This window comes from Trichechus manatus, unplaced genomic scaffold (assembly GCF_000243295.1).
Source record: "Trichechus manatus latirostris isolate Lorelei unplaced genomic scaffold, TriManLat1.0 scaffold00087, whole genome shotgun sequence".
NCBI classification, from domain to species: Eukaryota; Metazoa; Chordata; class Mammalia; order Sirenia; family Trichechidae; genus Trichechus; species Trichechus manatus.
The window spans coordinates 4257658-4272101 of record NW_004444023.1 but is presented as its reverse complement, the minus strand read 5'-3'; the positions used below and the strand labels follow the sequence as shown (position 1 = coordinate 4272101).

General features: G+C 51.5%; 2 protein-coding genes across 2 annotated transcripts in view; one reads left to right on the top strand and one right to left on the bottom strand.

The window, feature by feature from the left end:
* Positions 1 to 15: 15 nt before the first annotated feature.
* Positions 16 to 3845, bottom strand: HRC (histidine rich calcium binding protein). The gene is made up of 7 exons (XM_004381662.2): positions 3129 to 3845; positions 1937 to 3011; positions 1791 to 1861; positions 1211 to 1279; positions 789 to 843; positions 330 to 366; positions 16 to 120 (listed from the first exon to the last, which is right to left on the bottom strand). The coding sequence occupies exons 1-7, from the start codon at positions 3843 to 3845 to the stop codon at positions 84 to 86; spliced, it is 2061 nt and encodes a 686-aa protein (XP_004381719.1). The 3' UTR covers positions 16 to 83.
* Positions 3846 to 5369: 1524 nt separating this feature from the next.
* Positions 5370 to 14444, top strand: part of TRPM4 (transient receptor potential cation channel subfamily M member 4) — a 43133-nt gene continuing 34058 nt past the window's right edge. Inside the window, exons 1-6 of the mRNA XM_004381824.1 lie at positions 5370 to 5393; positions 5687 to 5754; positions 10492 to 10666; positions 11178 to 11358; positions 11541 to 11704; positions 11903 to 12101. Of these exons, the coding sequence (XP_004381881.1) occupies positions 5370 to 5393; positions 5687 to 5754; positions 10492 to 10666; positions 11178 to 11358; positions 11541 to 11704; positions 11903 to 12101 (811 nt within the window). The remainder of the gene's footprint in view (positions 5394 to 5686; positions 5755 to 10491; positions 10667 to 11177; positions 11359 to 11540; positions 11705 to 11902; positions 12102 to 14444) is intronic.

Below are 14444 nucleotides of genomic sequence, written 5' to 3'. Positions count from 1 at the left end.
TTTCCGGGAGCACGTTTATTCAGAGAAATAAATATGGCCTTGGAAAGGGTTTGTTGGGCCGGGGAGGTACGTCTACGCCAGGGTCAGGGTTCCGGAGTTTCCAGCATGTTGGTCAGGGCTCTAGACGGAGGACACAGAGCTTAGATAAGCCGAAAGTGTCCAAAGCTAACCCTAGGACGCTTAGAGACCGTTAACCCACCCATTTCAAGGACGGGGAAATAACAGTCCTAGGGCGTCCGCTAACGCATAGCAGGACAGAGCATTTCCGGACGTTCAGACTCAGTCCCCTGTGAAAAAGGCCCTTAAACTTCCCCCCTTCACACACTTACTGGTACAAGGACGAGGAGAAGTAGTCGACGTAGCTTCCTGCGGGAGACAAGAGAGTGAAGAGGCTTTCGGGGTACTCCACGGGCGAAATCAGGGGGTCACTTTTCACTAGGTCTGGGCTTAGGACTTGCTCTGTACCTTTTTTCTAATTCGTCCCCCAGGCTAAAATCCCACTGGGACTCCTTTAAAGCCCCCGCCCCTTTCTCCTTGCTCTGGGCGGTCCTGTTCTCCAGTAGCCCCGTCCCTTCGAATTCTACTAGCTTTGGCTCGGCTCTTCAGCCCTCCACCCATTCCTTTCACCTTGGTGGTAGCAAGTCCCGCCCACCGTTCCTTCCGTCCAGGCCCCACCCCTCCGGGCTCACCCCCGCCCCACCCACAGGCGCACAGTCTTGGCCACGCCTTCCCACCTAGCCCCGCCCCCACCAGAGCTTGGGTTTCTCCTGGGCCCCGCCCACGCTCACCTGGAGTGCAGACAGTTTCGCAGACCAGAGGGCAGAGGTAGCAGAACTGGCAGTGCTGGGGGAATGGGGAGAAATAGTGAGCGATAGTGGTTAAGAGCTACGGCTGCTAACCAAAAGGTCGGCAGTTCAATCCACCAAGTGCTCCTTGGAAACCCTATGGGGCAGTTCTACTCTGTCATAGGGTCGCTATGAGTCGTAATCGACTGGATAGCAACGGGCTTTTTTTTGTTTTTAGGGCGTGGTCAGGAACGGAGTCAGGACGTAGTGGGGGTCGAGGTCAAAATCTGACTCATGCTCAGGATTGGGTGTGGAGTCAAGCTGGCATCAAGAGCAAGAGTTTAGGTCAGTTTGGGGTCAGAGTTCATGATCTAGGACTGGGGCCACCCTGAGGCCTGGGTGGAGCCTTGAGTGGGTGGTCTCACCTGGCACTGGTCACAGTGCTCGCGCATGTTCTCCTCGTCGCAGTGACAGTTCTCACATTCAGTGCATCGCTGGGACAGGAAGATCCTGGTTAGACAGAAACCCTAACCCCATGTGGCGACAGCCACCAGCCCACCCCTGCCCACTGGACAGTTCCTCAGACCCCCTCACCCTCATTACCTCCGACACTGAGCTCACAGTCATCCCCCCAAGCCCGTTCCTCCTCCGGATTCCCTACCTAGGGATGACCCCACATCCCCCAATCACTGGGCAGAACCTGTGGATGCTGGTCTCCCTCTTCCCTCCTCTTCGTCTCTCAGCCTGTCGATCCCCAGTCTGTTCCTCCTGCCCCTGGCTGTCTTTGCCAAGAACCCTCCGCTAAGTCCTCACAGCCCCAGCTGTACCTGGACCATCACCCCAGACTGCTGGCCTCCAGTCTGTCTCCCATGTGGCCCCAGAAGTGTGTTCCTTCATCCACAAGTGATCGTGCCCTCCCTTGCTCAGAGTCGTCCCATGACACCCCAGGGCCCCTGGAACAAATTCTAGGGACAGCTTGGTGGTTGATCTGGGCCGGGAATATACCTTGCAGAAGGAGCAGTAGCCACACAGGGACCCTGGCTGGTAGTTCCTGTATTCCTGGACATCTTGTGGACCTGTGGGGACAGGAGGGCAGTGGTGACCCAGGTTGACCCAGCTCTTCCTCACCCCTACCTGGTCAGGCCACTTACCTGTGTCTTCATCACTCTCCTCTTCACTGGAAGCACCTCCAGCCACCTCCCTACTGGCCAGTGGGTTGGGAATGATGGTGAAGGGAAGCTCATCTTCCTCCAGCCCCTCTTCCTCCTCTTCTTCCTCTTCCTGGTGGTCTTGGCTCAGTGGGGCCCAAACCTCAGCTTTCTCTTCCCTCCTTTCTTCCTCTTCCTCCTCCTTGCTCAGGCTGAGGCCATGGCCTTCCTCCTCGTCCTCCTCATCCTCCTTGTCCAGGCTGCCATGGCGGGCACCTTCCTTTTCTTGCTCTGAACCTTCATCATCTTTATGGGAACTGTGGTCTTCTTCCTTGTCCTCTTCCTCTTCCTCCTCAGAATCTCCCTTCCTTAAATGACTTCTATCCTTGACCCCTGTGTGTTCTGGGAGCTGGTAGTTAAGCTCCTCTTTGACAGACCCTCTGTGACCATGGCCAGTCCCTTGATCTCTGTGGCCTTGTTGTCTGTGGCTGGGAGCCTGATGGCCAAGCTCGGCAGAGATGTCTTCTTCTTTCTCTCTGGGGACTCTGTGGGGGTGATGGCCAGGGACTGCTTTTTTATACTCATCAGCTAATTCTTCCTCCTCATCACTCTTGTGGCCTTGGGGTTGGTGGCTTGGAACATGGTGGCTGAACTTAACTGTGATCGCCTCCGTCTCTTCTTCCTCTTCCTCCTCTTCTCCAAGGCCAGGGTAGGCATGTCTTAGAACCTGGTGCCAGTGTTCAGTGGACACATCCTCATCTTCCTTGTCTCCGTGGCCTCGGTGCTTGTGGCTGGCAACATAGTGGTGATGCTCATCTGACACATTCTCATCGTCTTTGTTCCTGTGACCTTGGAGCCTATGGGCCTGATGTCCATACTCATCATCATTATCATCATCATCATCATCATCTTCTTCTTCTTCATGGCCTCGGTGCTTGTGGCTGGCAACATGGTGGTGGTGTTCATATGAGACATCTTCATCGTCTTCATTCCTATGACCTCGGAGCCTGTGGGCCTGGTGCCCATGCTCAGTGAAGACATCCTCATCATCCTCATCTTCATCATCATTTTCTTCTCTGTGGTCTTGGTGCTTGTGGCTGACAACATGATGGTGGTGTTCATCTGAGTTATCCTCATCATCTTCATTGCCTTGGCTTTGGTGCCCATGGACCTGGTGCTCATTCTCAATGGAGATATCATCATCTTCTCCTCTGTGGCCTTGATGCCCATGGCTGGGGTCATGGTGGCGGTGTTCATCTGAGACATCCACTTTCTCTTCATTCCTGTGGCCTTGGTGCCTGTGGGCCTGGTGCCCATACTCATCATTATCATCATCATCTTCATCATCCTCTTCTTCTTTTCCATGATGGACATGCCTGAGGATATGAGGGTGGTGTTCACTGAAGGCAACCTCATCTTCATCCTCATCTTGATGGCTATGGCTGCTGTGGCGGGGAGCGTGGTACCCATGCTCAGCAGAATGATCCATGTCTTCATTCCCATGACCTCTGTACCCATGGACCTGCTGAACATGCTCTGTGAAGATGTCTTCATCCGATATGTTCTCATCCCCAACCTCATGGCCTTGGTACCTGTGGCCGTGGACTCGGTGCCCATATTCACTGGAGACATCTTCGTACTCATCTCTGTGGCTTCTGTGGCTGTGGAAATGATGCTCATTCTCTGTGGAAATGTCCTCATTCTCATCTCGATGGCCTCCATGCCTGTGGGCGTGGTGGCCAGCCTCGGCTGACACGTCCTCCAAGGGCCTGCTGACTTGTGCGTTGTTGTTCCAGTTGCTGGGGCCCAGCCCGGCCCCTCTCAGCTGCTGGGTCATGGCTGGGGGCAGGAGCAGACTGGCCACGGCCACCCAGAAGAGGAAAGTGTGCAACCATGACCCACGGTGGCCCATGGGGACGGAAGGGCAGGAGAGGCTCTCCAAGCACCAACTCCAGCCACCCCTGTGGCTGTTAGATGAATGTTGGGGTCCTTCTCCCCTTTAGGGTCTGTCTCTCTTTCTGTGTCTCCCGTTGGTTCTGTCTCTCTCTGTCTCTGCCTTCCTCTGGCCCTCTCTGCCCAGCTCTGGACACCCCACTGAGGTCTCCGGAGCTCCCTGACCCCCCTCCTAGCCCTCCCTCCTCACTCCCCAGCCAATAGGGTCTCTCCCCTCCCCTCTCTGTGGCTAAATTTACTCTCAGCCCTGAGTTATTCTGGGTTAGTCCCCTTCTACACCTCCCTCCTGCTCCTCTTCCTCCCAGCTGGGGGTGGGTGGGCCGGTGGAGGGATTTCTCCTTGGCCAGGGGAGGGGAGCCAAGGGATTTGACTTTGGGCTGCCAGTAAGCTCATGTTTAGCAGCTGGAAAGATGAAGGCTAGACTTGTAGCTGGCCAAGGTAGGGGAGCCTGGGGCACCTCGGAGGGCAGGAGGGACATATCTGATGGGAACCTGCAAAGGAAGGGTTGAGGACTGGGTTATGGGGTGTTTCCAGCTGGAATGGGATGCTTTGGTGAGAGAGTAGGTGCAATATGGAGAACCCTGCAGGGGGTGAAAAGGAGATCTGCCCCCAACATACATCCTCGTGACCTCCTCTCGCTGGAACTCAGATCTGAGGGCAGGGGAACCAGCCAGGCCCGGGCTATAAATATAGCAGGGGGCGGGGGCTCAGGTTACAGAGCGGCAGCTGTCCCTGTCAGTGAGCAGGCAGGGTGACATGTGGCCCTGCCTTTCTCTGAGTATCAGAATCTCCCCTCCTCAGCCGTCACTATTGCCCTCTCTCTTTGGGGCGCCACCCTTCTATGGGTCTCTGTCTTCTCACTCTCTTGGTTTCTGTCACCCTCTCTCTTGTGGTCTCTGTTCTGTCCCAACTCCTCCAGGATTCTGTCACCCTGTCACTCTGAGTCTCTGCCCCCTACCCAAGTCTTTGTCTTCCCCCCTCTCTGGGTCAGTGTGACTCTCCCCCATTACTGTTCCCCTCTCTCTGGGTCTCTGTCCCACTCTCTCTGGGTCTCTGTCCTCCTCTCTCTATGTATCTCTGTCCCCCTCGCTCTAGGTCTCTGTCTTTCCCTCTCTGTGTCTCTGTCCCCCTTTCTCTGGGTTTCTGCCCCACCCCACCCCCACCGCCCCTGGGTCTCTGACCCCCTATCTCTGGGTTTCTGTACCCGCCCCCCCCAGGTCTCTGCCCCCTCTCCTGGGTGTCTGTCCTTCTCTCTGGATCTCTGTCTCCCTCTTTCTCGTCTTTGTATTGCAGTCTCGGTCCTGGCCCTTTCCCCGCCTCCTGTTCTACGTGTCTCAGCCTCCCCGCCCCCTAGACCTCACCCAGTCCAAGGCTGGGCTGGAAAGTGGCGGATCCGGTTTGCCCCGGGCGGGTCTGCAAAGAGGGTTGGTAGAAGGAAAGTGGGGAGCCGGGTGGGCTGTTCAGTTGCGGCAGCTGCAGCAGCATGGTGGTTCCGGAGAAGGAGCAGGTACTGCGGCGGGACCCCCGGGTCTGATGGAGCAGGGAGCTGGGGGGCCGGCCTCTTGCTTCCCAGGAGAGGAGGGCGCTGGAGACCCCTATTCTGGGTCTGACGGAGGAGGGAACAGGGGGCCCCCGGATTCCTGGGTCCCTGGGAAAGAGTAGGAGAGCCCTGGGGGCCGAGCCTCCTGGGTCTGGGGAGTAGGTCGCTGGGATCCTGGGGTAGGGTGCGAGGTGGGTGACCCCTTATCCCATGAGGACTGAACTGGGTCCCCCTCCTCCTTCCGCTATTCCCATCCCCAGAGCTGGATCCCCAAGATCTTCAAGAAGAAGACCTGCACTGCGTTCATCATTGACCTCACAGATCCGGGGTGAGGAGTTCGCCCCAGATCGACCCGGGAGTGTCTCCCGCCCTCTGGCCCCGCCCACTTCCGGCTCCGCCCCTCCCCCATTCCAGTCACTGCCGACATTCCTAAAGGCGTTCCCTGCAGGCGCTTCCCTCCCCCCGCCCCCGGTCCCCAGGGCTTGGGGCTACTAACCCTTTACCCCCAAGTAGATACCGACTGGTAACGCCCCTATAGGACAGAGTACAACTGCCCCTTAGGGTTTCCCAGGCTGTAATCTTTAAGGAAGCAGATTGCCGGGTCTTTTTCCCGCGGAGCGGCTGGTGGGTTCCAACTGCCAAACTTTCTGTTAGCAGCCCAGCGCTTAACCAACGGCGCTTAACCAGCACCATCAGGGCTGTAGACACCCCCAATTCCTTAATTCGCCTGCTCAGGGTCCGTGTAAAAGCCCAGGGCTCCACTGTTTTTGTTCTTCCCTGTGTCTCTTCTGACTGTCTCTGTCTCTTTGTGTCTTTCTCTTTTGTCTGCCTCTGTTTCATTCATTCAAGAAACTTTCATTCGCACTCCAAGGGAGGAGGGCATAATTTTCAGGAGTGCAGGCCCTGCCCGGGTTTGAACCCACGTGCTCTGTGGCTTTGGCAAATCACTTCACGTCTCTGGGCCTCATCTGTTGTCTGGGCATAAAAATAGGCCCTACATCCTGGGGTTATTGTGAAAATTAAACCAGCTAATGCATGTAGAGTTTCCAGAACAGTGATGGACGCATAGTAAGTGCCAGGAAATAGCTGCAGCAATTATTAACATGTGCAGGTGCTTGCTGGGGCCAAGGACACTGTAGGGAACCCTCCGTCTTTGCTGATGGTCTCTAAAGTGGGCTCTGGCTTTCTGGTTGTTCTCAAGACAGTCTCTGGGGTGTGGAAAATGTCAACCTTCCTAACTTCTTCTTCTTGTTAGTTTCTGTCTAGTCAGCTCTGCCTCATGGCGACTTCACGTTTGCAGAGTAGAACTGCTCCACAGTTTTCAAGGGTGTGTGACCCTTCAGAAGGTGATCGCCAGGCCTGTCTTCCGTAGTGCCTTTGAGTGGGTTCGAACTGCCAACCTTTTGGCTAGTAGTTGAGTGCTTAACCAAGGACTCCTATTCCTAACTTAGTGTGTATTTTATCATGAACATATTCTATTAGTGCAGTAAACCAAAAAGCCAAACCAGTTTCGAGTCAATTCTTACTATGGCAGCCCCATATGTGTCAAAGTAGAACTGTTCCATAGGGTTTTTGATGACTGATTTTTCAGAAGTAGACTGCCAGGTCTTTCTTTCAGGGCACCTGGGTGGACTGGAACCTCTAACTTTTTGGCTAGCAGCCAAGTGCCTAACTGTTTGCACCACCCAGGAACTCCTAGTGCAGTTTGGCTTGCAAATTATGTATAAATAAGCATCCATTTATTGGGGGTGTTGTTGTTGAGGACCACAGAGTTGATTCCGACTCATAGTGACCCCATGTGACAAAGTAGAACTGCCCCATTGGGTTTCCTAGGCTGTAATCTTTATGGAAGCAGAGCACCAGATCTTTCTTTCTCGGAGCCGCAGGGTGGGTTTGAACCATCAACCTTTTGGTTAGCAGCCAAGCATTTAACCATTGAACCACCAGGGCTCCTTCTATTGGCGGTGAGCGCTCTAACACTTTTTACTGACAGGGGAGGTATGGTCAGAGAAGCTTGGGAACCGCTGTTCTGAGGAGGCAGATGTGTCAAGAGAGAGGGTGACTGTAAGACAAGGACACGGAAGCTGCAGTGGAGGTACCAGTGGGCCCTGCGGGAGCTGAGAGGAGGCATCTGGCTAAGACAGGAAGGGACACAGGTATCACTAGTGGTTTCTGGAAGACAGGACAGCGAGGTGACATTTGAAGGATGACCTGGCATTTGGCAGCTGAAGGTGAGGTGTAGAAAGAATCGTGGAAAGTGATTCCAGGGAGCAGCATGTGCAAAGTCCCCCCTGAATGGCAATGTGATGTGGTTTAAAAGAGGAACAAAGTTCAGGGTGCAAGGAGCATTGCTGAGAGAAGAGGCTGCAGGGGAGGGTGGGGCCACCCATGCAGGGCCTTGAACACCTCCCTGAGGAGCTTGGACCTGGTCTCGGGGTGCTGGGGAGTCATAGATGGCGCAGGTCATCTCTGGGTGTGGGAGGACCCTCTGGGGCTGTGTGAGGATGAATAGGAGTTTGGCCGGGGCCAGGATCCAGGTAGGAGGGGAAGACGCCTGAGCCAGGCCAGGACTGTGGGGATAGAGAGCAGGGAACAAGGCAGAGATTCAGGGGGCAGGAGGATGGGACTTGGGGACTTAGTTATCCAATGGTGCTATAACCGAAATACCACAAGTGGATGGCTTTAACAAACAGAAATTTATTCTGAAATTTTAGGAGGCCAGAAGTCCGAATTCAGGGTGCCAGCTCTAGGGGAAGTCTCTCTCTCTGTTGGCTCTGCGGGAAGATCCTTATCTCCTTTCAGCATCTGTAGGCCTGGTGTTCCTTGGAGATCTCCATGTATCTTGGCATCAGGCTTTCCCTGGGTCTAGGAGGTTCTCAGTGCAGGGACCCTGGGTCCAAAGGATGTGCTCCGCTCCTGGCTCTTCTTTCTTGGTGGTAGTGAGGTCCCTCTCCTCCCAGCTTGTCTCTCTCTCCTTTTATCTCTTGTAAGATAAAAGATGTGACTCAAGCAAGGGCATGACTTGAGTAAGGGTGTGACTTGTGTAAGGCTGTGACTTGACTCAGACATACCCTACACTAATCTTGCCTCATTAACACATAGAGGTTTAGGATTTACAACACATAATTACACAATACCACAAAAATGGAGGACAATTAAACACAGTACTAAGAATCATGGCCTAGCTGAGTTGACACATATTTTGGGGGGGATACAATTCAATTCATGACAGGGACTGATGGATGTGGGGAGTGAGAGGGGAGGGGGCAAGGATGAATCCTGGACATGAGGTCTAGTGACTGGGGAGACAGTGGGTCCCCCCCCGAGATGGGGAACCCAAGAGAAGGAGCAGGCTTGGGAATTGCTGCTGACCACAGTGTGGAACATCATGTATATGAGGGACTTGGGAGGATCCAGTGCGTGTGAAGACTCGAGCCTGAAATGCAGGGAAAGATCTGGGGATCTAGGATTTTAGAAGTACCAGCTGGAGATGGGGAGTCCCTGGGTGCTGCAAATGGTTAACATGTAGGGCTGCTAAATGAAAGGCTGGTGGTTTGAATCCACCCAGTGGTGCTGCAGCAGAAGGGCCTGGTGATCTGCTTCCACAAGATCACAGCTATTATTTTTTATTTTATAGGCCTGTCTAATCTTTGTCTGAAAAGTGGGCTTCAGGAATGGTTTCAGTTCTTGGTTAGCAGAGTGTCCGGGGGCTAGTTTCTGGTGTTCCTCCAGTTTCTGTCAGATCAGTAAGTTTGAGGGACCAAAGAGATTTAGATGAAATTTTCCAATGAACCTCTCATGCCCCAAACCCTCATTACTTGTTCTTTGAAACTCAGATACCAACCATATTTAGATATCAAGGGACACTTGTACAGTTATGTAGGGAAAAAATAGTGTTATATGCTTACCGTGAATGGAAAATTTATTCCGTTCACCACAAAGATAAAGAAACAAATCACTAAAGACAAATACGATGAAAATCAAATAAAGGTATTTACTACCTAGCCTATTTTTCTGAGCCCAAAGCCCGCTTTGCTCTGTTCAAAAGGAAGAGTAGAAAGGGAGACGCATTACAGATATTCTAGAACTCGGCTGAGGGTCTCTCCTTGACGTAATCAGGAGACCTGAAAAAGGAATGACTTTCTCACTGTGTAATTCAAGGTTAGTTAAGGCTATCTGAAGATCATGTAGAGTTGGCTGTCAGCCTGGAACTGGTATGCAGTTCTCGTTTCAGGAAACATTGCTCATTTCATTGTTGTTAGTTCTGTTGAGTCGGCTTCAACTCATGGCAACCGCATGTACGACAGAATGAAACGTTGCCAGGTCCTGAGCCTTCTTTATGATTGTTGGTATGCTCGAGTCCATTGTGGTGGTAACTGTATATTGAGTGCCGTCCAACCTAGGAGGCTCATCTTCCAGCACTATATTGGCCAGTGTTCTGTTGTGATTCATACTGTTTTCATTGACTGATCTTCAGAAGTAGATCGCCAAGTCTTTCTTCCTAGTCCGTCTTACTCTGGAAGCTCCATTTGAAATACCAGTGGCATAGGTTCTGGCATCATAGAGACACATAAGCCACCACAGTACAACAAAATGATGGACGGGGGTGGTTATTTCATTGACTCGTCATAAACCTGTGAAGTAGGCTGTGTTATTGTCTTTATTTAAGGAGGAAATTTAGGCTCAAACAGGTGTAGCCACTTGCCCAAAGTGAGTCTCTGGTTCCTGTCCCCCCGCTGTGAGTCTCTGTCCCTCTCTCTGGGTTTCTGTCCTTCTCTCTCTGGGTCTCTGTCCCCCTCTCTCTCTGGTTCTCTGTCTCCCTCTCTGGGTCTCTGTCCTCCCCTCTCTCTGAGTCTCTTTCTCCCTATCTGGGCCACTGTCCCCCTCTCTGCTCTCTGTCCTCCTCTCTCTGGGTCATGCCAAGGTCAGCATAGGGTGTGGCTGTCTCTGGGAGAACAGGGTCAGTGTAGACAGCCCCCTCTACAAAATCTAGACACTTCTACAGGATGCTTGAGGTTGGGGGTAATGCCCCTGGGCTTCATGCTCCCCCTTCCCCATCCCCCAGAGGGACCCTGTGCCAGTGTGGGTGCCCCCGGAATGCACACCTGTCAGTGGCTGTAGAGGACGCATTCGGGGCAGCTGTGGTGACTGTTTGGGATAGTGATGTGCACACCACCGAGAAGCCTACTGACGCCTACGGGGACCTGGATTTCCTGGGCTCGGGCCGCAAGGCCAGCAATGTGAGGCTGCATGTCTGGGAGGGTCGAGGTCGTCAAGGGGGGCTGCGGGCTAATATGCTTCAGGGATCCCAGGGCTGGGTCTGGGGTGCCTCAGCTGAACCCTGTGTCTCCTTAACTTGCCTGTCCCTATCTATGTTGCTTCCTGGGTCCCTGTCCTCCTCTCTCTGGGTCTCTGTCCCTCTGTCTCTGGGTCTGTGTCCCCTGTCTCTGAGTCTCTGTCCCTTTCTCTCTGGGTCTCTGTCCCCCTCTCTCTGGGTCTCTATCCCCATCTCTCTCTGAGTCTCTGTCCCCTCACTCTGGGTCTCTGTCTCCCCCCTCTCTGGGACTCTTCCCCCGTCTCTCTGGTCTCTGTCCCCCTCTCTCTCTGGGTCTCTGTCCACCTCTTTCTCTGGGTCTCTGTCCCCCTCTCTCTCTGGGTCTCTGTCCCCTTCTCTCTCTGGGTGTCTGTCCCCCTCTCTCTCTGGGTCTCTGTTTCTCTCTCCCCGTGTCTCCTCCCGCCGTGTGTCCACAGTTCCTTCGTCTCTCTGACCGCACGGATCCAGCGGCAGCCTATAATCTGGTCACAAACACATGGGGCTTCCCCCCTCCAAACCTGGTGGTGTCAGTGCTGGGGGGCTCAGGGGCCCCCATCCTTCAGACCTGGCTGCAGGACCTGCTTCGTCGCGGGCTGGTGCGGGCTGCCCAAAGCACAGGTGACTGGGGGCCGGGTGCATGGGCTGTCCGGCTGCCCTGTGGGGCTGCCATCTCCCCCTCTCCTCTGGGAGGCTGTCTCTCACCCTCATGGCTCAGCATCTGTCTTCGTTGTAGTCTATTTCTCTCCCTTCATCTTTATCTGTCTCTGCTTCTCACCACCACACTCTCCATCTCTCTGTAGGGGCCTGGATTGTTACCGGCGGGCTGCACAGGGGCATTGGCCGGCATGTTGGTGTGGCAGTGCGGGACCACCAGACGGCCAGCACTGGGGACAGCAAGGTGGTAGCCATGGGCGTGGCCCCCTGGGGCGTGGTCCGGAACAGAGATGCCCTCCTCAACTCCAAGGTGGGACCAAGGATCTGAGGTAGGAAGGAGTGGCTGGGGGCCCAGACTCCTGGGTCTGAGGAAGGAGGGTCGGGGGTCAGGACTCTCAGGTCTGAGGGAGGAAAGGCTGGGGGTCAAGACTCGGGTGCCAGGGGAGGAGTGACTGGTGCCTGTACTCCTTGATTGAAAGACACCGTAGTCTGACCATCTGTCCCTCAGGGCTCCTTCCCTGCAAGGTACCCGTGGCGCAGCAACCCCAAGGACAGGGACCAGGAGGACAGTGGCCAATGTTCCCTTGACTACAACTACTCTGCCTTCTTCCTTGTGGACGACGGCACACAGGGCCGCCTGGGGGGCGAGAACCGCTTCCGCTTGAGTTTCGAGTCGTACATCGCTCGGCAGAAGACAGGTGTCGGAGGTGAGTGGTTTTTTCTTTCCTACCACCTGGGGTTGAGCATCAAGATCCCAGTCAAAATCTGGGGGCTGTGGCGGGAGAAGAATTTTCTTTGGTCAGTTTCCTTCTCTCATTATTTTCTGTGTTTTAAAAAATATTCATGTTGAAATCTAATATGCATATACAAAAATACACAAAAGGGGACAGCTTGATGAATTTTTGCAAACTGAACCCATCTATGCAACCAGCACCCAGATGAACAAACAGAATATTACCAGCCTGCCCTCAGATGCCCTTCAGACCCTCACCCAAGGGTCACCTCTATCCTAACTTCTAACAGCATAGTTTTTTTTAAATTATAGTAAAATATATGTAACAACAAAATTACCATTTAACTATCTTTAAGTGTACAATTCAGTGGCATTAATTATATTCACCATGTTGTGCAACCATCACCACTATGAGCATAGAATAATTTTGACTGCTTTTGTATATCATATTAATAGAATCATACTGTCTATGTTTTTGAGTATGGCTCCTTACATTCAACATTATGTCTACAAGATTCACCCATATCATTGCATGAATTGTAGTCTGTAAATAACCCATGAGTCAAAGGAAAAAAAAAAGAAATTAGAAAATATTTTGAACTGAATGATAATATTGATATGACATAGGAGTACTTGTGGGATGCAGCTAAAGCAATACTTAGAGGGAAATTCATAGCTTTAAACACATCTATATTAAAAAAGAAGAAAGACTGCCAATCAATGATTTAAGCTTCCAACTTGTAACACTAGAAATAACAACAAATCAAACCTAAGGAAAGCAGACGCAAGGAAATAATAAAGTCAAGAGCAGATATCAATAAAATAAAAACAAATGCACAGAAAATTAACTAAACCAAAAGCTGGTTCTTTGTAAACTTTGTCTATATTCAAAAACTGATTAACATAATTCTTAAACTTTGTTTAGCTTTTTGGCAATTTGAATCTTACGTTTAAATTTTCATACAGTAAAACTGACTCTTTTTGGTATACAGTTCTGTTAATTTTAGCACATGTATGCATTCCTGGGAGCCCTGGTGGTGCAGCAGTTAACAGCTACAGCTGCTAATCAAAAGGTCAACAGTTTGAATCCACCAGCTCCTTGGAAACCCTATGGGGCAGTTCTATTCTGTCTGCAGAGTCGCTGTCTTAGTCATCTAGTGCTACTATAACAGAAATACCACAAGTGGATGGCTTTAACAAAGAGAAATTTATTTTTTCACAGTAAAGTAGGCTAAAAGTCCAAATTCAGTGTGTCAGCTCCAGGGAAAGGCTTTCTCTCTCCGTCAGCCTTCTCATCAATGTTCCCCCAGACTAGGAGCTTCTCTGATCAGGGACCCCGGGTCCAAAGGACACGCTCTGCTCCTGGCACTGCTTTTTGGTGGTATAAGGTCCCCCTGTCTCTCTGCTCACTTATCTCTTTTATATCTCAAGAGACTGCCTCAGGATACCATCCAATCTTGTAGATTTGAGTCCTGCCTTACTAACACAACTGCCACCCATCCTCCCTCATTAACATCATAGATGCAGGAGTTACAACATACAAGAAAATCACACAATACCAGGAATCATGGCCCAGCCAAATTGACACACACATTTTTTGGGGGACATAATTCAATCCATGACAGTCACTATGAATCAGAATTGACTTGACAGCAGTGTGTTTGGTTTTTTGTTTTTATGGATTTCTATAACCACCACCACAATTAGGATACAGAACAGGTTCATTACCACAAAGGAATTCGCTTATGTTACCCTCTTTGTATCCCTAATTTCCTGGCAACCACTGATCTATTCTCCAGCACTATAGTTTTGCCTTTTGTAGAAGGTCATATAAGTAGAATCATACAGCATGTAATCTTTTAAGACTGATGTCTTTCACTCAATATAAGGTATTATGGCAACTTTAATATAATGTGTTCTTTGGAACAAATTAAATCATACAAAGGTATATAAAGTTAATCGTCTCTCCTTCCCAGCTCCAATCACCCTCCCCTACTGGAGTAATCAGTGTTATACAGTTTGGAGTTTATCCTTTCATACCTTTCTCTTTGCTTATAAATCCTATGTAATTATATTTCCACCTATATGGGTATTTCTTTCTCTCATTCTTTTTTACTACTATACATATCACACTTTTCTCATGACCATATCCCTAAGTCCAAACATTTGTTTTGTTTAGTTTGGTCCAAACTAAGGCCAAAGATGAAGAAATTGAAGATTTTTATCAACTTCTGTGTCGCAGCGAGCGGCGGAGACAGTAACCATGCCACAACTCTTACAGAGAAGTGGGGCCAGGAGGGTCACTCTGAGGAGTCGA

Bases quoted from the DNA above. Each gene is read 5' to 3' on its own strand.
- HRC (XM_004381662.2), bottom strand. From the start codon at position 3,845: ATGGGCCACCGTGGGTCATGGTTGCACACTTTCCTCTTCTGGGTGGCC. The intron at 3,012-3,128 runs ATCTCCATTGAG...CACCAAGACCAC, and splicing joins ACAGAGGAGAAGATGATGAT to AGAGAAGAAAATGATGATGA. The intron at 1,280-1,790 runs GTATATTCCCGG...TTCCTGTCCCAG, and splicing joins GCTACTGCTCCTTCTGCAAG to CGATGCACTGAATGTGAGAA.